This window comes from Argentina silus (genome assembly GCF_951799395.1).
Source record: "Argentina silus genome assembly, chromosome: 7".
Lineage (NCBI taxonomy): Eukaryota > Metazoa > Chordata > Actinopteri > Argentiniformes > Argentinidae > Argentina > Argentina silus.
Genome location: NC_139661.1, coordinates 10,706,082 through 10,729,860, shown reverse-complemented (window position 1 = coordinate 10,729,860; position 23,779 = coordinate 10,706,082). Strand labels below are relative to the sequence as shown.

The following is a 23,779-nucleotide window of genomic DNA, read 5'->3' as shown; positions in this document are numbered from 1 at the left end:
AATATATCTAAACAGACTTCTAGCATTTGCATATTGTAAACAAAAACACAGGGAAAAGTTGATCACAAGTGCCCTGTAGTAAGAATTTGAGCCTTCGTCTACAGAATGCTTAAAGCCACTGTAGTATTTAAATCAGGCAAGGAGGGAGGAAGACTGGGCGAAGCATTCTGTAGCTCAGCTGTGAGGCTCTAAGCCGTTGCCCTGGGGTCTTTGTCCTGCCTTTCAGGGCAAGTCTGAGGTAGTCAAAGAACCTATTCATGACCAGCGCTCCCCCTGCCAACACACCCATACAGCCCCAGTCAAGTCAGCCGAGAGCTATAGAGCCTTCCTATTTCACACGAGAATCAGACCTGCCCCCAAAGCCTGCTTCAGGGATTTCCAATAGCAAGCCTTTCCAGCCCATGTACAAATCAAACAAAAGGGCTCCTTGGCCTACTCCATGTCATATAGGCTTGATTAGATCTTTTTTTTATAATGTAGCTGGTCTGAATTTGCAGTCATTCACATTTGTAGGGATTTTGTATTCAACCATGTAAATGAGTGAGAGATTTAGGCGTTTGCATCCAGCCACCCAGCATCTTCCCTTCTCTTCTTCTCTTCTATTCTACTAACCCTCAGATTCAGATTCATCATATTCACACAGGGACCTCCTTATCATCTATTTGTTTTACTTTTACATTTTCCTGAATTAAACTAAAAAAATCGAATATTGTATACTTTGATTAGAAAAAATGTTGACTCAAATTTCGAGGAGAAATTCTGATCGATTAAGTCAGTAGACAATGGTCAGGAGTTTTGAAAACATCTTGAGCCAAATGAGGACAAGTGTTAAATAATCAAATCTACAAAAAGCAAATTACAAGGATAATCGAAGGCAGGAGGAAGGGGGAATCCCTATCCCAATCACTTGGAACAGATGCCTGAGAAACGTTGCTGGAATTCAGTACCACGACCCCTTGTTCACAGTTAATCAGTAACATTGCATCTTGATTTGAAATCTGCCACATAACGATTGGTGGACAAATATCAAACAATTTGAAGCTTCTACATCTCTTTTGACTAACTAGATCCACAGGTCTCGGTGGACATAAAGAAGCTACACATTTCAGATGGCTTGTGTCTTTGCTTTGGCTTTAATCAAATTTGACGCTCTGCAGAACATTGTGACTCCTTAACAAGTACAATTGGTTTACTGGGGTTATTTGGAGGTAGCAAAGGGCACCCAGAGGCAATGTGGAATTGAATGTGAGGACAACATACACATCAACAACCTAAATGAAAACTAAACAACAACTTGAATTATGGCTTTGCACTGAAAGCTCTCTGTTAGTTTCCATCAGCTGCACTCCTAATACTTCCACAAGGTCCAACAATGGTCTTCCATTGAGATTACTTATCCCAAAAACCATGTCAACATATCTTCACTTGACATCTCCAACTCCACAAGTTAACAATTTCCTTCACAAATGTAATATACGCTCACCGAACACTTTATTAGGAACACCTGTACACCTTCTCATGGTGGAGGTGGTGTAATGGTGTGGGGAATGTTTTCTTGGCACACTTTGGGCCTGTTAATACCAATCAATCATCGCTTGAATGCCACAGCCTATTTGAGTATTGCTGACCATGTGCATCCCTTCATGGCCACAATTTACCCATCTTCTAATGACTACTTCCAGCATGATAATGCACCATGTCACAAAGCAAAAGTCGTCTCAAACTGGTTTCATGAACATGACAATGCGTTCAGTGTTCGTCAGTGGCCTTCCCAGTCACCGGATCTGAATCCAATAAAACACCTTTGGGATGTGGTAGAACGGGAGATTCACAGCTTGAAAGTGCACCTGAAAAATCTGCAGGAATTGCGTGATGCATCATGTCATCATGGACCAGAATCTCAAAGGAATGTTTCAAACATCTTGTGGAATCAATGCCACAAAGAATTGAGGCTGTTTTGAGAGCAAAGGGAGGCCCTACCCAATATTAGTATAGTGTTCCTAATAAAGTGTTTGGTGAGTGTGTGATGTAAATGTAGTCATTTTAGCAGTTACATTCTTTCATTTGGACTGAAAAACATTCCAGTATATCATGGTTCCATTAGCAACTCATGCAAGCAATATTGCATTATAACAACACTATAAACACTTCTTAGACCTAAGCATATATGTCCAAAGTTGGAATGCTGACATCATGTCAATTCCAACTTAATTGAGACCTGGTCCTGAAAGAATCTACAATAAGAATAAAATGGACCAAATCTTTCCGTGTAATGTGATGCCTAGTATGTTGATCTCATGACTAAAAAACAAGCATGTCTAAGGAACGTCTTCATCTTAAGTGTTACTGTGGTATCTAAGACCTTTCTGTGGATCGCATGCAGGTGCAACATGCTGGCTCTACATCCGTTCACCAGGAGACTTGAGCCGGGACGAGCAGTGCAAAGCCACTGCACCGTTATGGGGATTTGCTTTTCTGGAAGGAGCCAAACTGATTTACAACTTCAACAAGAAGAACAGCTGCTCCACTTACTGTCAACTATCCTCATCCTGGAAAGATACCCATCCACTTCTTTATATAGTACAGGTTGGAGAGTGCACTGTAGACTTACGGCTCTACACATAAGAAACATAATCAAACAACAGTAACATAACAGAGGTACTGGTCCTGTCCTTAGATGTAAGGGTTGCCCAGAAACCCGTGAGAAAGCATTTCCATGCCCTTTACATGAACTTAAGCGAGACCTGATTAATATCTCAATACCAGGGAATCTAGATCTGCATGATCTGATAGTCTTCTCCAGCTTTCTGATTGGGCTGTGAGGGAAGGGCAAGTCATTCTAGTCTACAGCAGTCCAGCTCTGTGGGAGAGAGAATCCCTCAGATAAGAGCGAGCCTCAAGGTCTGGAAGCTGGCCGACCTCTGGATAACAGCCGAAGGAATTGCGAGGCCCATATCTGCCCCAGTTTATGCTCCCACCACCACATCTCATCAACAATCTCTCCTCTTCCCTACCCTCTCCCTCTCCTGCAGCCTGCAAAGCTTAAACTGAAAACAGCTGTTTAGAATACCAGACTGATGAAACCCTATTTCAATTCTCTTTTTTTGCTGTACAATCAAGTTTTATTAGCGAGGAGGACTTTAGTGCTAGCATTTCTTAATGTGAAGTAAACGACCCTGTGCCACGTGAGGGCCACATATAGGCCTATGCAAGGAATCCCAAAGCCCTGAGTGTGTCGTCACTGTGCCCCCATCCCCATCAATCAGCCAAAGGCTTGATCACCTGAGAATGAGATTGATTACCCGGGACCCCTGATACAACCAGGGAGTAAACTCCCCCCTGAATGGAGCTCATTACCAGATAACATATATATTAGCAACCATGAGGCCAGTTGGTATTCACATGATATATGATACAGCCCCCACAACATAACCCTTTTTTTTTTTACTTTTGATATAATTAACAGCTGTATGCTTGGAGCTCCATTGTTTGGGGGGAGCATTCCACATATTACACTGGTGGTGTCATGACTTTGCCTTTACCTCCATGCTGAAGTTGACACGTTCTGTAAGACTCATATTGCATTGCTACTTCCTTAGCTCATCTGACTCTGAGCCCCATGACGGCCCATCCCAAAGACGTTCAAAAAATTAGAGCATTTGTTTGCAGAGGATTGCAAATATTACAACCACACAGCCTGTGCCTAGAGCTCCTTTTTAGTAGCCATTGAGGGGTTCACATCAAAACTGCCTTTTCAGTGACAGTGTTGACAAAGAAAGTTATGGATAAAATAAGTGAAATACAGGTATAGGAATACAGGCACAAAGACCTGCTGAGGTTTGACGTTGTACATGACTTGATGAAGCCACTGATATCTGCTTCACAAGACAAAGGACTTGCGATCATTACATATCTGACAAATATTTTTGAGCACAAAAGAAAACAGAAAGCCATATTACTCATCATGTGCATTTGGCAGGTTTGCCTCTCAAAATGTCTCTCAAGTTCAACAAAAAGTAGTCCTAATTTTTTTCATGAGAAAAAGTAATGTACCAAATCTCAAACTCTGCAGTAGTTCTGGCCAAACCTAACGAATGTGAAAAACACATATCTCGGATAAATAAATTGATAAAAACACATTTGCACACATATTCATCTTGGCACATCAAAGGGATTCATTGATGTCACAGAACGTAGGGAGTCTGCGGCTGAAGGGGGAGGGGGGTGGTTATCCTTTCCTCAAAGGGTGCTGAGATGCTCCTGATGGGCCCTGCTCTTGAGAAGCCAGAGAGTGCTATAAACAGAATTTCTAATGGCAGGCGGGAGGGTGGGTGGGTAGGTGGTGAGCTAGCAGGCGAGGGGTGGCGGGAGGAATTGACGCCAGCTCATGCTTTCCACAGAGACCAAAGAGGGAGGAAGGACTGGCACCATTTCACACACTTCAATACAAGTGCTGTTTAGAACTGAACACGAACATGCCTGAGTCTTAAGATGAAATACAGAGAAATACCAAAATCCTGACTTCCTGAGACACCCCAAGAAAGTTATGCTAAGATTCTAGGACAATTGACTGGCCTGTAGCACCTCCACCACTTCAGGAAAAGATTGATACAAAAGTTAGCGAAAAAATTAATATGTTAATGCCTCCTCTCTATAATAGATACATAAACTGTAACCTTTGGTCAACAGTCTTTTTCATACTGTCCTCTAGAAACATAGGTATTTTAATGTGGAGTAGAGTAGGATTTCAAAGTGTTAATCGAAGTAAATCGATTATAAATCGAAATAAATCTTTCAATTATGTCAACATCACCAAACAGAATTTTATGGCACTTGATTTCCCCAATTGTAACAATAAATGCATTATAGCAAATAAACCATTTTAGAGATGAGATGTTAGCTGGCCTTGACATTCTTGAGGGTGCATGCAATCTTTTTTTAATCAAATACTGCTACTAAATTGATGTAGATTTGTTTGCCTTCTAAGAAAAAAATCCTTTCCAAAACATAAACCAAGTCAAAAATGTTAGCTCTGTTTACACAGTCCTTGGTTAAAAAAATATTTGCAAGCTAACATTCAGATTACTTTCAGCAGTCGCATACAGCAGTAAGGGTTGTCAAAATGTGAGTCCTGGACACTGTTCCCTCTGTAGCAATGCACCCACAGACCCTCCCCTGATGCTCCCAACACACACACCCAACCATTGAGACTGCAAGGTGAGTGTGCTACCTGATGAAAAGGCTAACACTGTTTGCTTATGCAAGGAGAGGCCCTTTTATTCAACAGGACAATGTCACTATTTGCTTTTCTTTGTCTACACATTTTTAAGTACCAAAAGCACCAGAAGGACTGGAAAATAAAGGCGTCAGAGGAACATGCAATTGTAGCAACTAACATGTTCAGACATCGTAGCTGTAAATTCACAGCACCATTTCCAAGCTTCTGATTGACTGTCTTAGATGGATGGCTTCCTATGCATTTGATTACGGTGTATTTAATTGACTACAACAACCTATAACAACTCACCTGGCACCTCTCACACACACAAGTTGTTTCACTATTTACTGATACAGTGTTAGGGGAGCAATCTTCACTGACATAGGGTGGAGCTGATACAATATATTGTTGTGCTGTGTGTAGTGTATGTAAAAGATTGTGTTCACCACAGAAAGCTTTGGTTTTGCACAATTCCCCCAACATTGGTCACTGAGAGTACCTCATCACATCCATCTACACTAGGACTAAAACAACAATATCTGACATTCTACCCCACAGGGAAAGCCACATTGACCCCCCCCCCCCCACCCATGAAAAAGTCTAGTGAAACGTCTACCCCAAAGCAAAACTCCCCCTGAACTCTCAATGGATTACAGTGGAATTTCAGCTCAGAACAGGGCTCTAAATCAGTTATGCTTTTCCCTCCAGGGATTTTTACTGAGCTCATGGGCTTCACATTGCTCATGATAGGGTTGTCACATCCACATTCACAAGTTGTGCCTCAAAATAAATCAACATGCCATACTGCATATCACACTAAAGCTAAACAGAAGCTTTAGATTCAGACATAGAAACAAGGAGTATCCTACAGATACTTGGACATTATCATTCCCTCTCGGCATCACATTTTATGAAAGTACCATAGTCTCAAAATCTTCTAACATATTCTGAATTAGTTATATCATGTTTTTAGTGTGTAATTCTTTCATTCAGTTACTGAAAGACCATTAGGGGGAGTTGTCGACAGCTTTGTCCCAGAGACAAAATGTAACATAGGGAGAAAAAGTAAGACATCACTAACAATAACAACTCCTCTGAAATGAGCATGAAAAATACAGACCTGTTGTCTAGAGTGAAACCTGCTGTCAAATATATTTCACACACAAACATGCGCAACTAAAGTAATTTTAGAAACCATCCAAGTAACAGCCTGATTCAGGTTATTAAAATATAATTTCACCCATCATGCTTTATGAACTGAGTTTCTTATTAATCGGTTGGTTCAACAAAATAGAAAGACAGAGAGGCAGTGTTGATGCACCTCTTCTGCTCTCATGTTTGTTATCAAATACCGTATTCCGATGGCACAGGTATTCTGAGCTGTGCAACAATGTTTTAGCTTTTGCCTAATATGTGAAGAAAGAAACATAAGTTCTGTTGCATATCAAATAAGTACAGTTTATCATTATACTATTGTTTCCCTTACAAAAAACAAGAATTTACCTTTTCATCTTTCAGAGTTGAACAAATATTTACAAACGAGACTACGAAGCTGTTTTCCCCTTTGGAATTAAAAGGCTTGAAATCTACAACTTCGGCAATTATGCATTCTGTTTGAGGGCCCCAACTTCTAATGCTCTCCCATCACATACTGAGGAACAACTCTCAAAACTGCCTGAATCTGGAGCAATGCTGTTAAACTTAACAGCACTCATTATTTGCTATACGGGACAATATATGGATCTCAAGACCAGAAAGGTAACAACGTAATTGCTATCTCACAGTCAAGCACTCTCTATCTAGCCAACTAATTAGGAAACACTGCAGCTATGTACAGAGCAAGTGTACTGAGCAAATATCACTGTGGAGCTCATAGTTTAACTAACTTCTTGACCCAATGTTTGTGCAGCACAATAGCAAGTATTCTCCCTTAAATACAGCTGCATTTTACTCTATGAACATTAGCAAACACATAAAAAAAAACTGTCAGCTTCTAGGCTAAAAAGATTACAAGTTCAACATCCGATTATTCAAATTCAGTGCATTTATACTAAGTCCCAGGCAATGAGTTTACTTCAGCTCAAATATGGCAATTACCAGTAAATATGCAGTCACAGCACAGACTTCTTGCTCAGTAAATATCCAAAGTGTACCAACCAGCCATTGTCTCACTGTGTTTTTTTTTTAACGCTGTGCTGATTGACAGAGTATGCTGTATCTGTCCCATTGACCTGATTCTATCCTCCCCATATCATGTGGGGGATATGAATCCAAATTCGAAAGGCTTAGGAAAAACGTGTATCCTTGCCTAAAGCAAAGAAAACTGAGAAATACAATTGACAGCCTAACTAGCTTTTTGTTTCAAAGTTTGTTTGTTTTTCTGAACAAAATCAAAATCGCGCGCTCTTGGTTCCAGCCAGCTTTGTAAGGGGCCACAACTTGGGGTCAAGATATGGTTCAGAAATGTTATTCTGTCTACATAATAAAAATAATATATGATCATAGTTTTGAAAGGCTAAATAAGGCTAAATATTATAAGTAGTCTAGCAAAATTGGGAAAAAGACCCAGAAAAACCTTCTGATGACAATGACCTTTGATATAGTTCACATTTCATGTCTCCAATGCATGCAAATGAGCATGCCCAACAGGCAACATTTGCTACACATTTGTAAAAGAGAGGCACTATAAGAGGAAGGGTGTGAGGGAAGATATAAACACTTGTCTAGAGAGAGGCACAATGATTTGATGGCACAAAGACAGATGACAGAAAAGGATGTTTAAAAAATATATATATAACTTAAATAAATAATTGTGCATCTTTCAAACAATACAGACTAAAGCAATAGAACACATGCATGATTAGCACGGCATGATTCTTAAATGCAACTCATTTATGCTTATTGGTTATCCCTGCAAAACTGTCATGTCTTGAGGGACAAAAGAGGATCTCCACAGTGATATGCACCTAGTGTGTAGAGAGTAGCCATTTAGTTAATGAGCCCCAATGGAGACCTCCAATGAAGCCATCATGCGCCTGCTCAGAATAACAATAGTCAACTAACGCCTCTCTAATTGAATGGAAGGTACGGGGAGGCAGGGAGAGTTGGTTTGGAACAGTGAAAAGGAAAGAAAAAGCAAAGAAAGGGAGGGGGGGTTATTGCTTTTCAGTCAAATGCTTGGCTGGTCCCAACCAAATCACTCGCTTTTTGGGTTGAGACAAGGATTGGGGGATGGAAATGCTCTTAACAACAATAGTATTCCATTAGGTGGTATTTCAAGGAAGTTTGCATTATTCAAATTGTTTTTGCGTTGAAAATGTTGCATAGGAACAACTTCAGATCTTGTTAACAATGTAATACAGATAACTTTGCTGTGTTGTGCATGTGTGTAATGCATGGGATTGACCTACCTTTACTACTACAACATACCTGGACTACCAGGCTTCAGAAGCTAAACTTAATGGTGCACAGATTATTCAATGTTGTTTAGCTTCTAAAACGTCACATGGCCTGGTATACATTACTAAATAGATATGTTGTAAGTGGCTCAAATACTGTGTTAGTACACTTAATTCCAGTGTGTGTCAATTAGTCCAAGACTCAAGCTTCACTGCACATTTCTTCCCTGATAATATGAATCTACAGGAAATGAATTCCTCTTATAATGCTGAAAATATGACAGGATACATCATGAGCATATGACTAACCCTAACCCAGACCACCTAATAAGTTTAGTGTGCATTGAAACTGTGCAATATTAAATATGTGCAATTTCTAAATACAGTAAAAAGTGGTGGGATCATTTAAATTGTTATGCATTCGTTTTTGTAAAAATTTACAGGTAGCAAGAATTGACAAAAATACTTAATTTGTTTGTTTTTTGGTGTAAACACTAAGCCAGTGTTACAAAGTAAAATACAAAGGCTCACAAATTCTGACAAAACCTGTCAATCAACTCTCTCATCACTCCTGGTGTAATTCTCTAATACAAGTTGTGGAACACTATATCATGGTTTCATACAAGACATACATATATTTACCTCAACATTGATGCGTATTGTAGGCCTATGTGTCGTATATTACACTTCTCAGATACATTTAGGTCAATATGTTAACCTCGGGCTCCATGGAAATTCAGATGATAATTCCATCCCCATCGTGATTTGTAACTTGTGGCTCGCAAGTTTGTGCTGAGTGATATTCAGTTGTGAACTAAGCAAAAACCACAGCTTCCGTTAAATAGTCCAAATTGCAAAACGATTCTAACTGCTAAATAAGTGTCATATTAAATTTAGCCTACGCTACTTCTGGTTCACGATCAATAATAATGTAGGCTAGGATTAGTTACCGAGCCTTGCATGGTCAGTTGGAAGCAGAAGGTTGACAGGGGGAAAAATCCCAAAAGAACAAAGAACTAGTTAGCCTACTCCTTGAGAGGCCACTCGAAGGGAATATGGCGGTCTGGTTGTACTGAACTAACTTTTACGCATGCCTTCAGTGTTGGACAGCGGAGGAGGATCAGTGCCAACAGACTGAAAGTGTAACATTGTGAACTGAACTTTTGTTTTGGCCACTCACCGTTCTTGCGCTAGGGGACAGGGAGCCATTGGATAGGTAGGGATTGGAAAGATCTGGGATCATAAGAAACGGGTAGCCAGGATAATGGGGACTCTTGAAAAAGCCACCATCTTGCTGTCTTCTTAGTGCTGCAAGGACATGAGTATGGAAGTTAGAAAATATATTGCTATGCCTCGCGTAAAACAATAAATGCAACTAAAACTTAAATGTGGCATTGCAAGTGACAGAAGTTTACCTTCACTGAAGTAATCTCTGTAACTGTCCAAATCAGGTCTGGGTTGGGGACGCCTCTCTGCTTGCTGACAGAGGAACACACATGGAACAAGAGGGAAAACATGTCAAAACTTCATCAGCAATATTTCTGAACAAAATATTGATTAGGATATTCAGACAAGTTGTTTGTAATTCACTTCAGTACAAGACCCTGTTCTAACCTCTGAGTCTGATGAGCTACTGTTGTTTTCCGACTCGTTTACTAAAGATGATTTCAAATCATCCAAATCCCTCTCGGCTGATACGTTTTCTGATATTTTTTCCTCTTGCTCTCCTTCATCTTTGAAAGATATCATTTCATCATTCGCCCCCAAATCATCCCCACCGCCTCCGTTGAGTTGTGGCATTTTTCTGATGAAAAAGTTCTCGTATTAGTTGAGAAGAATGTGCGATCGCTCGTACAAAATATCTCGTCTTTTCGCAAAGGAAAAAAACTTAGTCCACTTTTCCCACTAAAATAGACCACCAAAAACAATAGCAAAAAATGAATGCCACGTTTTCAAATCTCCATTTTGATAAACTGAACAATCTCCCACTTTTCCATGATGATAAAGTATCCAATAATCCACCCGATGCAAATGTAACAAATCGGCGTCAATAGCCGGACTCTACAAAGTTTCTTCTCCACTCAGTGGTAACTAGTCGCCCACTCTCCTTATTGGTGTTGAAGAATGCAACTACTTCAGTATTCTTCCTGAAGCTCAGAGGCAAACAAACTGTAGACGAACCAATTGAAATTCAAGGGTGACGACGTCCAATTTCACCTTCTAATATCCATACGTGAGTTATAGTTCGACAGGCAGAAGATGATATCTTTTGCATGGAAGTCGAACCAGTATTGCAAGTAAACAATGTTCCTCTAGTTCCGACCAAGTTGTTGCCTACTACTTCTAAGAAGTATACATTTGAATTATTGTCCTTAGTAGCTTATCATATGAGCTGTCAAAGTAGGCAATATTAGGTCCAAAATAGTTTTCCGGACAGAAGGTCCTTTCCCTCCACATTAGCTGATGGGGAATGCGCTCCAAATCTACTTGGTTGTTCAAGTGGAAGAAAAAGCGCAGCTTGTGCAGAATGCAGAGGAGGAGTTAGCGCTGAAAAACGACACTTCATTCACTCGGCCTATGTAGACGGGGTAGGCTATGCTTAAAGGGACAGTTTCACCATATAATTCATTACATTAAATCTATTGTTATGGAAAGTCCTGTTGTTTCTACATCAGGTTCATATCCTCAGGTATGACCAGTGGTTTCTAGGATATTTCAACTGTGAATGAGTCTCTGATGATGATGATTTTGTAAAAAAAAAAAAAAAAAAAAATGAAATACATAATTATCTATCGAGTTTCTATCCTGTAGAGCCAATATTAAGGTAGGCCTATCGGTTCTATAACTTTCAGAAAAGAGTCTTCAATTTAAGTTTTTTTTTTTTTTTTTACATCCACTCCAGCATCACTGGCTCTGATGTCCTCCTAACCCTCTCATCCAAGTCATGTTACCGGCAACTATGTAGCCTACAGTCGTGTGATAATGATAGGCTCAGAAAAAGAGTTATAATTACATGCTGCTTTGCTAATTGTGTGTTGGTGTGTGTCCTGGAACAATGCACTGGGAAAGGCAAGGCCCAGCAGCAGTGGGGATAAGCAGGGTCTGTTAACAGGGATTTAGGTTTGTCTCGGTGACGACATTCTCCCTATAAGGTTGATTCCCCAGGCCTCCCACCAAGACAGGACTGTCCTAGCTATAAAATACCCTGTCTGCAGTGAATCAGGGTTTTTATACAGTAGGTTCCAGAGGTAGCATGTACAATGTTATCCTGCCAAGCATTTTTTAGTATCGGCAGGGTAACTTTGCTAGTTAATTCACTGAGGTCCAAAATAAGTCATATCAATAACTGTATTGCAAAATGTTCTGCTATATTCGTACTGTATTTCCCAAAGTTGTGGCATGTACTGTAGCTTACTGTATGCCGTCAAAAGTAAGAAAAATAGGGCTATCCCTAACCCCAACAATTGTTTTGTATTGTAAAAAAAGTATTAGGTAAGTATTAGTTAAGTGTTACCCTGCTGTTATAACCTATTATGACCTATTATGAATCATAGCTGTGACAGTTACTTATATGACCTTTTCCCCATACCTACATTTTTCTACAACAAATTTGCGACCCAGGAAATTGTGCATCTTTAAGGAAATTACACTACTGCACATCAGGTTTATTGCCATTAATAGCATAAATGTAAATAACCACACAGTTACAGTGATGTACTAGCTTAGTTTTGTAGCTGAAAGCTGGCCAAGGAAACATTTTTGATATTTTGTATTTGTCCAGTAATTTCTTTTTTTCACATTTAATTAAACACATATTCATCACAGGAAGGGTAGGCCAACAATGTAACAATGAATTGACCTACAACAACTGTAGGAAATGGATCTGTCTGATCATTTAGTGCCACTGAGTAGCACTTTGGCCACACCAATGCCTCATTTGAGTAAAAAGAATGAATTAATATTAAACTGATTGTCAATAGACAAGCAACACAGGGGAGAAAAGTTATATTTATCATCTTCCCTTCAGTGCCTAAAAAACAATCCTTTTCAATTTGTTTCTCTAGCTTTTTATTACATTTTGAACGATTATTTTAGTCAACCTATCTTTCACTTTCCTTTTACCCTTCTTTCCCCATCTCCTTTCTCACCGTTTCTCCTTCATCTCTCTCACTGAAACTATGGACTTCCGATTCTCTTTGCTTCTGATGCAATCTGACAGGCTTCTTTCTGTTTGAGAAAAATCTCATTGATGTTGTCGACAGCGTGTCAGCATGCTGAGGTTTGATTGACAATCCAGCAGGGTCTCCAAGGGCCTCATTAGAGCCCTACTCCCCCTGGGTGTTTGTGTGAGTATGAGAGAGAGAGAGAGCCAGATAGAGAGTGAGAGTGTGTGTGTGTGTGTGTGTGTGTGGGGGGGGGGGGGGGGGATATGAGATAGTGTATGTGTTTGCACATACATACTGTATCACTATGAATTGCATGTATGATCTTGAACAATAGACTCTGGCTTTGGATTTTCCTTACAGATAGAGAGTGAGTGTGTGTGTGTGTGTGTGTGTGTGTGTGTGTGTGTGTGTGTGTGTGTGTGTGTGTGTGTGGATATGAGATAGTGTATGTGTTTGCACATGCATAGTTGTATCACTATGAATTGCATATATGATCTTGAACAATAGACTCTAGCTCTGGAGTTTCCTTACACACAGCACACAGGTGAATATTTGCCCTAAAGGCTTCATCTCAGTGTCTTCTTGCACTACTGCATGCACAGCACATTATACAATACCTTTTCCCATGATGCATAGAAACTCTCGCACTCTTGTATTTCCAAATGGATAAGCTAACCTCAAATGTTACTCACACCATTTGTGCTTACACAATTGTTTATATTGCTTATATCAGGTCATAGTCATTATGAAACTAAGAGGCCAAAATATAGTTCCCTTTCATTTCAGTAAATTATTTTCTTATTTCTAGTCTTTGAAGGACACCTGCTTGTGTTGCACGACATATTAGTAATTTCAGTAGTATTTTATATTGAGGAATCTTTTTGGGGGGTTTGTTTAGCATTTATAATTAGTTAATAGACAGCTATGCATTTATTGATAGTCTTTGAATCAGTTACAGAGTTATAACCTCTTTAATTATACATGTAATACATACATTTAATGTGTATGTTATTGTGTTACTAGTCCCAGCAGACATAATTACCTTCATATCCACCAGTGCTCACACACCATACACTTATGAATGATTTACTGAATCAATAATTAAACCACCCTACAAAAGTCATTAAAATGATGGAAATCAGAGTTCTTGGCTCCACCTGAACCAAAAATCTATCTCTAAAATGCATGCTTCTCATGCCTGCATCAATGTCAATATGCTATTGAGCACCATTGATGAACAGCAATGAGAACCACTAGCAGCATACTTCCATAATAGAATGACATCGGAAACTACCAAACCCCTAAGACAAAAGATACATCAAATGAACCATCATTGTAGGGTGTTGCTTTACAGGGTTATGAGTATTGAGATCTATTAGTATACAAACTTGAGAGTTGTACTCATGTACAGCACTTCTACTGGCCATTATAGAATCCTTATCTCCTCTATATATCCATCCACATTCTATATATCCATCCTCATTCCATCTTTGTGTCTCCCTTGTTAGTGAAAGATTCATTTTAACTCGGAGCTGATGAAGGGTCAGGAGAGATGCGAACAGCCACAATCTTAGCCTGAGGGCAGATCGACTGGTGGCCAGAAAATTTATTCAGAGTGTGCTGTCCCTGCATCTGCCTTACTTTGAAGTTGCTCTCTCAACTCTGGCTTGTCGTACGTGACTTTGTGCCCATTTTTTTTTCCTTACTGAAGCAAGCGAGAGAGAGAGAGAGAGACCATGTGTGTGTGTGTGTGTGTCTGTTTGTGTGCTTGAATGTGTGTGTGTGTGTGTGTGTGTGTGTGTGTGTGTGTGTGTGTGAGAGAGAAGGAGAGGGATACTCTGCGTCTATCCATCGTTGCTTCAACGAATTCAAGGTCATTCTTTCATGTTTTGCCAAGCTCCGGTCAATCAGTTTCCCATCAAAGTAATGCTTAATTCAGAGCTAATTCCAGCCTCCACGCCACAACTTTACCTCAGTGTTTTCAAAGGTGTAAGCGGTGCTCTTCTCTCTGCTCTGATCTGCATTATTATGTTGAACACATTATTGCATGCTGAGCCCACCTAGTTTCTGTCATGTATGTACGTGGATAGAGATATGTCAGACTCCACACAGTGCCAATCTTTTCTCCTATATCCAAATCTGCCTGTCTTATTAACCCTCAGGGCCAAACACCCCATCACAAATTAGCAATAAACACAGGTTGAACTGATATTACTGGTTTCACAAGTGCTAGAATAATAAGTTATTCTTTCATACAAGGTGTGATTTTCAGTTTGATCTTCTTCTGAAAATGACACATTCTCTCCACCTCAAGTGTAATTGTTTGCCATGATGTATTATCATTGTATAATAGACTGTACCAGCATTTCCTGAAGTTTATTACTGTTTGCTCAGGCACAAAATGTTCAGGCACAAAATCCACTTCATGAAGATACTTTTCAAGCATGTTTTGATTGACAGAACTAAAATGGACATTGCCCAATATTATTCAGTTGTCTCTTCCTCCTATTTCTTCCTCCGTCACTCTCTGACTCTGGGTAGGAGTGCCTCGTGCATCATGCATTTCATTAAATAACATCATATCAGTTTTTCTCTAAAGAAAGGCCCTTTTTTCAAGCTGGTGGGGCGTATGTGGTATCTAAGACTGTATGAGGGCACTATATTATATGACAGTTTTTACTGCCCAGAGGGTGTAACTGAAATACTAAACTGTTCTGAGGAGGAAAAATAAAAGAGTCAACTTTTACTCCTTCTTCTGTTTCTTTTGGGGGTTGTGTTGCATTTAAAGTATTAGCTTGTAAAAGCTGTATTTTTCAAGATTTCTACAGTTATGTATTTATCCGTAGATTTTTTCAAACCACATTTTGTTCACATATTAAAGATGTGCAGTATCAGGTTTGCATTGAATGAATCCTAACACTGAATAATGTTAAAGCCTACAGTATAGGACCGTTACAAAATGAGAACCCATACTGAATGTTCTTCACATATTGGGGTGAATTCTAAGACTCCCCAAACACTGTCAATATAAAGAAGAAAAACACATCAAACAAGTATATCTGTACACCCTCCATTGTGGGTTTACATGGCTACAAGTGTCCAGGCTGCTGATTGAAATACCTTTTTGTGTTCTCTGTATTGCAGAGGATGCTTTTAAGGAGCATTATTTCTGAGAACTTCAAAGCCTGCCAAATGCACTCTACTTCTGAGTGTGCGGCCTCTTGAAAATCTCCTTATATTTTCCAAATGGACAGGAAGAGGCCAATGCTGGTACTGAGGTGGTGTTAATGCAGTAAGGTGCTTGTTTTCCACATGTAACCCTGTTTGTCTCCAGTGAGGGAGCAAACACTGTACTAAGTAATCCCTATTGAGATTATCATTAATAATACAACTCTAGATTAACCCTATTACACTGTAATAAATCACATAGCGTGAAGTGTAATATTACAAACTATCCTTGATGCTTTCACCATTCCACAATTGAAGCTTGAAGCATGTCATTGATTTTATTGAGAAAAGAAATGCGTAGTGAATATAAATCCTGTTCAAAATGTACCTGCAAAACAGGTTGCTAAATTGACAAGTCGATTAAAAATGATTGCTCAGACAAACAGAAATGTCATGAACACAGTACTGTCCCCTCTTCTGGACTGCACTATGTAAAATAGAGTTAAACCTTCTCCGGATACTGTATCCCCCATTCTACCATAAAACCTTTTATTGATCCAGTAAATGTGATCAGTTAAAGGGCCACCCCTCTTGAACTGTCTGTGTTTTGTCAGCTGAGGATGTACAGCAGAGCTCCTTGGAGGATGGAGGTCCTTTCCTGTGATGTAAACCCTATACAAGTGAGAGGCTGTTGACTTTATTTAATATGTCCGCCAGATTTTATGAGTTTTACGTGCATGAGATGGTTTGCATTATGCATGAAACATACATTCAGCAGAGGCATGCATTGCTGTAGACAGCTGGAAGTAACTTGAGCCCCTAAGTCACTTATCAGTACTGGCATCCCTGCCATTTCCCATAGCCATCCTCAACCAAGAAGAATTCACCCATTGTTTTCATCTCTGTGGGCCCTGTGTTAACCCAGCAATGCCTTGCTGATTGTTGCAGAGATATTTAAGAAAATGGTAGATTTGTCTTTGTCCACATAAACCCCCATCTTGTGACATCCAAGCTTCTGTGTGTGTGTGTGTGTGTGTGTGTGTGTGTGTGTGTGTGTGTGTGTGTGTGTGTGTGCGTGCGTGCGTGCGTGTGTGTGTGTGCGCACGCGTGCGTGTGCATGTGCGTGTGTATGTTAAGGGGGTTGGAGTTGAAGAGAGCAGCTGCACCTGCCCTGTATGTCAACGGAGGGGTCTGGAGCAGACACTTAAGTAGAGAGGTGGCTTTCACACCACTGCCCTCACTAGAGCTGCTTACTTTCCAAAGACAACAATAACCATGCTGCTTTGCTGTGGAATGGCCAGGGCCAACCTACAATACAATGAACTGGGTGCCTGGTCTTTGTGCCCTCCAGATTATCTCTCAATTGAGCTCTCAATACATACAGGCTTACTGGGCTTCCTCATGTCCCCTTGTTTTTGGGGTTTAGAGTTTCCAGGATGCTTCTTGACTGTCTGTTTTACACATAGAGACAGGATCCCCCGTGGGGGTTGTTAAGAGGTTACAGGGGGGTAGTAAAGAGGTCAGGGAGAAACTGTCAGTCTATTTCCTTTCTCTGGCCTTGGGAAACTGCACCACGAGTCTTTTGCATATTTTTAGTGTCCAAGCTGTTTTTCTCTGTACAAATCCACAAGAGAAGATACAGTTATTCCCAATTTATAGGAGCTTTCATTTCTCTCATGGATTACTTTTTTTTTCAAAAAAGGGAGATCATGTCCAGCCCTCTAGCAGTCTGTCTGTATAATAGACTGCGTCTGGAAACCATCATCTTTATGTGATGTGTGTAAAACTCTGCTCCATAAAATTACAACACAACCTTCTTCAGGCATTTGCCTCATGCTCCTGAGTAACAGTGTGTCTACAGCTGTGATTTTGGGTGTGGAAGAAGTGAATGTTGTGGAAAAATAGGTCTCAGTGTTATTTCTGGGTTTTTTTTCTCAGCCATCGGTGAGACCATACTAATGGGAACAGGAAAAATCTCCTTATGCTGATCTCAGATAATATCTATATGTATTAGGTAGAAGAGAAAACACTTGCTGTGAAAATATGTCCATGTTATTATCTGGTGATTTTACCGAAGGTTCTCTTTAAATGCGAAGTCAACATGTTTCAACGGACAACTTGTTTTTTTGTTTTCAGTATTAAAGTGCTGGCATAGGCTTACTATTAAGGTAGGGGCAAATCAGGATATTCAGAGAGAGACCAGCATGGTATGCAGAAACGTCAGACCATTAAACATTGCGCTCACCCCTCTTTCCTCTCAGACCAGTCCTCCCCAAGACCTTGCGAGGTACTGAGAGGGTGCATTCAGCTGGGAAGGAGCTCTTGTAAACCTGCTGAGCGGTCGTGTTCATTCACATTCAACCTGCCTTTACAAGTGAACCGTCTGACCGATCGCACATAAGATACTCCCCACAGACATGTACTACCTGCTGCTCCACATTCCTGCTTCTGTGTCAGTATCTCAGTATGTCATGCATGTCAGTCTGTGATGCATCACAATACATCTTATCACTTCACCAGGCTCTGTCTTTCTCCAATACTTGGGCAGAGTGACCAGTCACCCCACAGTTGTCAGTTTGTAGTATACCTAAGGATATATATGTATTTTAACGTACTCATTTTTTAGAAAAGGATCGTGGAAGCTCCACTGTTCAAAAAATAGCTACTGTTGAAAACAGAAAGTTTCAGCAGCACACTCTCAAAAATGTCCAGTGTCTTAAGAGAAAACATATTTGTGCCCATTAAAATTGTCTTAACCAGACTGTTGTTCTTTCCCCCACCTAATTCTGCTACGCAATTATCACTTAGTGAAAGGGCTTGTATGTGCCAATAAAAATAAGTCATTTCTGCTTAGCACTGGCCTACTTACTTCTCTCTAATGCTTGGCTTTGCAGCTGCACCGTGCTCTGAAAAACAAACAGCACTGTGCAGCTGGGCTCTTCAAGACACAGCGAAAGGGGAATTTTAATCCCATGTTTTTTTTTTTTGTTCTTTGGCACCGGTCAGATTTATTTGGTCGTAAAAAGAGGAAAAGCACCCCACCATCTGAGGGGGCTAGGAAGGGAAGTGGGGAACCAACTCACGCCAGACCCAGTTATAGACGTAGAAACACAACAGGCCAGGAAATTAATCCTGAGAGGTCAAAGTGCACCAAGAATATTCAAACCACACAGAGTCTCATCAGCTCAGATAGTGGCACATTACTGACATGCCGAGAGATTTTAGGCAGATAGCCCAGATAGCCTACTCATGACGATGATTACTCAGGGGTTCCTTATCAGGATGGACCAACCGAAAATTAAGCACAACAGGTTTGATAGTGACATCTAGTAATGGATGAAACTGCAGTATATCTTTAAAAATGAAACAAAGTGCTGAAACCAATAGTTACATGTCTCCCATATCCGTTCCCTGCAGCCTGATATGAAAACAAACTATCCATAGACCCAAAAACCATTTCCAGCTGTCATTTTCCTTCTCCAATGGTTTCAATCTGATACCACAGGGCAATATGGGGTGAGGGTTAATCCTAAAGGAAAAGTCATGACATGTAACTCAAACTGCAAGCATTATTTTCAGAATCGCTTTCGGAGAGAAACCAACCCCGCCACGTGTAACTAAATTGTGTCAGATTACACTTTACCTAATATAACACTTTTTCTCTCCGTCTTTCTGTTCCAAAACAAAGCTAAAGATTCTTGGTGCTGTATTCGAAAGCTATCTGAAAATGAGTAGTCACAGGTAAACACAGTTTAAGCAGCAATAATACATACACTCACCGAACACTTTATTAGGAACACTCCACTAATACTGGGTAGGGCCTTCCTTTGCTCTCAAAACAGCTTAAATTCTTCATGGCATTGATTCCACAAGATGTTGGAAACATTCCTGTGAGATTCTGGTCCATGATGACATAATTGCATTATGCAATTCCTGCAGATTTTTCAGGTGCACTTTCAAGCTGTGAATCTCCTGTTCTACCACATCCCAAAGGTGTTCTATTGGATTCAGATCCAGTGACTGGGAAGGCCACTGAAGACATGACACTGAAGTCATTGTCAGGTTCATGAAACCAGTTTGAGACAACTTTTGCTTTGTGACATGTTGCATTATTAAGCCATTAGAAGATGGGTAAATTGTGGCCATGAAGGGATACACATGGTCAACAACAATACTCAAATAGGCTGTGGCATTCAAGCGATGATTAATTGGTATTAACAGGCCTAAAGTGTGCCAAGAAAACATTCCCCACACCATTACATCACCTCTACCATGAGAAGGTGGGGCGGCAGGTAGCCTGGAGGTTAGAGAGGCCGGCCAGCAATCGGAAGGTTGCTGGTTCGATCCCCGCTCCAGGAGGGATCTGGATGTGGGCTGGTGACTGGAGGGTTGCTGGCATCATATCCAGGTCCCTACCACTGCTGTTGTGCCCTTGAGCAAGGCACTTAACCCCGAATTGCTCCAGGGGTGCTGAATATGGCTGACCCTGGGGTGTGCATGTGTGTTGTCTCGGAGGGGGGGTGTGCAGTGCGTGTGTGTTGTCTCGGGGGGGTGTGTGCAAAAAGATTAATTCCAACAATTGATGAGAATTGATTGCATGGCAAATAAACAGTCTTTCTGTCTGATGTATGGTGTAGATGGATACATGGATCCCTGCAGTCAGAAATGAACGTTCGGCATGTGCCTTACCAACCCGACAGATAACATATCAAGAAGAACATGCAGTGAGCTTACGATGCCTTGGCTAAAGAGCATCTGGAATATCACACAAAACTTGCACTATAAAGAAGATGAATGTGTCTCTGAGAATGTCCAGAGACCAGCACATATACTCATCCCCAACCCTCATGACACACGTATAAGGACAGGCTAGAGGCCCTAAATCTCTGTAGTTAATGTGCACTAAGCTCAAGGGGATGAGCACGTGTATACTGTGCGTTAGAGGAATAATTCACTCAAGCCAGAACGAATCAAGCTGAATATTAGAGTAAAAAAACATGTAAAATTCCTACTAATTGATCAAATTAATTTTGCAGCAAACATGCACTGGTAATCATACATTTTACATTTACAAATGAGTTATTTAACAGGCGCTCTTATCCAGAGGGACTTAAAGGAGTACATTTGTCTGAAGTAAGGGAAACAACTATACATCACAATATTTGCATAAGAATAGGTGTTAGTAGCAGCTACAGGTTGAGAGAAAGGGAAGCAAATAATTGTTAGTCTTTCTTTTATACAAAAAATATACAACTTTTTATTTGGCAGAGTGCAGGTCCATCACAAGTGGGGCATGTTGGGAGCAGAGAAGCATAGATGCAGTCTGAAATATGGGATGTGATGGAAGCAATGGAAGACAGGCAGTGACTCTTCTGTCCTGACAGTGGTGGGAAGCTCATTCCACTACTGGGGATGCCAAGACAGTGAAGAGCCGTGACCGGGACAAGCGGCTGCTCGGTCCTTACAGAGACAGACGTGCCAAGTGGCCAGCAGAGGTGGTAAAACTGAGAGTGCTGGGGTTTGGGGACTTGCTTGCAGGTCCCTGTAGGGAGGAGCTGTTCCCCTTACTGTCCTATAGCCTAGCATCAGGCTCTTGAATCTGATGTGAGCTACTACTGGGAGCCAGTGAACACACACACACACACACACACACACACACACACACACACACACACACACACACACACACTTTCACAAACACATTCAATCACAAACAGACTGCTTAAATTGTATCCACTTCCTCCTCTCTGCACCCACTGGCATTCATACATTTACACCACTTCATTTTCATTGGAGAAAGACTTAGACATGGTCTTTATTATTCAATCACCTGAGGTACCCCAAGCCACTGTAGCTCCTAAGCACTCAGCATCTCAGCAGTTGAGTGAACACCCCTAGAAACATATAAATGGCTTTCCCATACGTTTGAGTAAAGGGCCCATTATTTGTGCATTTTAATTTATTTCAACCTTTTTTTTTCATCAAAGTTAGCCTAAGGCTGAAGTTCTTTTATGTACATAAATGCACATGATTTGGAAAGATAATAACATTATTACATTTTAATCATCTTGGTAGCATTTTATACAGGGTTTGTTGATTATTTATAATTAACTTAAGAGGGTCAATAAGTTCATGGATCAGTAAAAACAGTTGTTACTTTGGTCACCAGCACTAGCCACACAGGTTTAAAACGAAATACTCTGCACGAAAGGGATGATCACACAGAATTGTGGAGAGCTGATAAATGCTTTACAACATCTTTATATTAATGTAAACATACCCACACCTTCCTCTGACAGCAGGCAAGGTTAGCTGTCATGACCCAACCTGTAATATATTGCATTGCAGTTTGATTACAACAAAGGTTTGAATGGTTTTTAAAATTGTGATCATGTCTGCTGCTTTATTGTAAAGTGCCACTGTCGCACTCTAACATTCACAAACTGGCTTCATATACACCATGTTACACACTTCTCATTACAATATAATTTTTCTAGTGTTTTCTAATGGGTCTAACAGTCATTATGCCAGGCTTTAGCTCTGAGGTACAGCATTGTTTGCAAGAAAATCCAAGATATAAACACTCCTTTCTTAGTTTTTTTCTTTAATGATCTGCCTTACCCCCCAATTTGCTGGTCAAAATGCAATACCCATACTTCTGTGGGAAAGCATGTATACTATGTCTCTCTTGGAAGGAAATCACTTTATTGAAGGACCTAATAAAGACATACAAAGAGAGCAAAGAGGGAACAGTGCTCTATACAGATAAAGAATTGACTACAGGCAATCAGGAAGTTTATCAAGAAATGGTCAGTCGTTCTTTTGTATCTACAAACCATGGTTTAGTTTCCTGAAACTCTTGAAATAACAGGGTTTTAAAATAAAAGACAGAAAGACAAGAGAGAAAAATAATACATTTTAACATTTTCTTTTCTTCAAGGGGGGAAAGCTCTTTATCATGCTTCACATCCAACCTCTCACCTCCCCCTTTGGGCCTTTAGGAGCATCCTGTGACCCTTGACCCCCTGGACAATAGAAGCCAGGACGTTTCCCAGTGAGCAACGACGTAGCCAACAACAGGAACATGAGGGGTGCTCCTGGGAAACAAACTGTTTATTGTGTGACAGGATGGATAGGCCCCTCCATCTCCCACTCACTTACTTTCACACACACACACACACACACAGACACACACACACACACACACACACACACACACACACACAATGCAACAATGCAATAAATTCTCCTTCTGTGTCTTGTCAACTGATTAATCTATATCAGATGTTTGGTATAGACTACTTTTTACAGCAATGTTTTCATGTGCTATTGTTATTATAGAGGCACGACACATCCATCACTTATCTATGTTTCTCTGTTTCTGGTCATGTGAGGGATTGTCCCCAGTAAGGAGTGGGTGGGTGGCTGGTTTGTTATATGCGCTGTGTGGCTCCACCAGTGCCAGCCACAAGTGTGTGTGTGTGTGTGTGTGTGTGTGTGTGTGTGTGTGTGTGTGTGTGTGTGTGTGTGTGTGTGTGTGTGTGTGTGTGTGTGTGTGTGTGTGTGTGTGTGTGTGTGTGTGTGTGTGTGTGTGTGCGTAACTGTGTGTGTGTGTGTCTTTGTCTGGTGGAAAAGGTGGAAGAGGACATTTCCCCTATTGTCACAAAATATTGCATCCCTCAGAGTGCATCATCAAAACAAGGTAAGCATTGTATTTTGTATTCTTTTTCATGCTTTTCACTTTCTTCTTTGTATTGCTTGACTGTCCCTTTTCTGTTGTGGTTGACTAGTGAAGTAAACGGACCCTCTCTATCTTTTGTTGTTTTTAT

General features: G+C 40.5%; 1 protein-coding gene across 2 annotated transcripts in view; it reads right to left on the bottom strand.

The window, feature by feature from the left end:
- The window catches only part of tcf7l1b (transcription factor 7 like 1b), a 34,147-nt gene extending 23,077 nt beyond the window's left edge, over nt 1–11,070 (bottom strand). For both annotated transcript variants that reach the window (XM_083673352.1, XM_083673353.1), the window contains exons 1-3: nt 10,231–11,070; nt 10,032–10,095; nt 9,797–9,924 (exon numbers count right to left, since the gene is read on the bottom strand). In XM_083673352.1, coding sequence (XP_083529478.1) covers nt 9,797–9,924; nt 10,032–10,095; nt 10,231–10,416 — 378 coding nt within the window. In that variant the 5' untranslated portion in view covers nt 10,417–11,070. The remainder of the gene's footprint in view (nt 1–9,796; nt 9,925–10,031; nt 10,096–10,230) is intronic.
- Nucleotides 11,071–23,779: the final 12,709 nt, after the last annotated feature.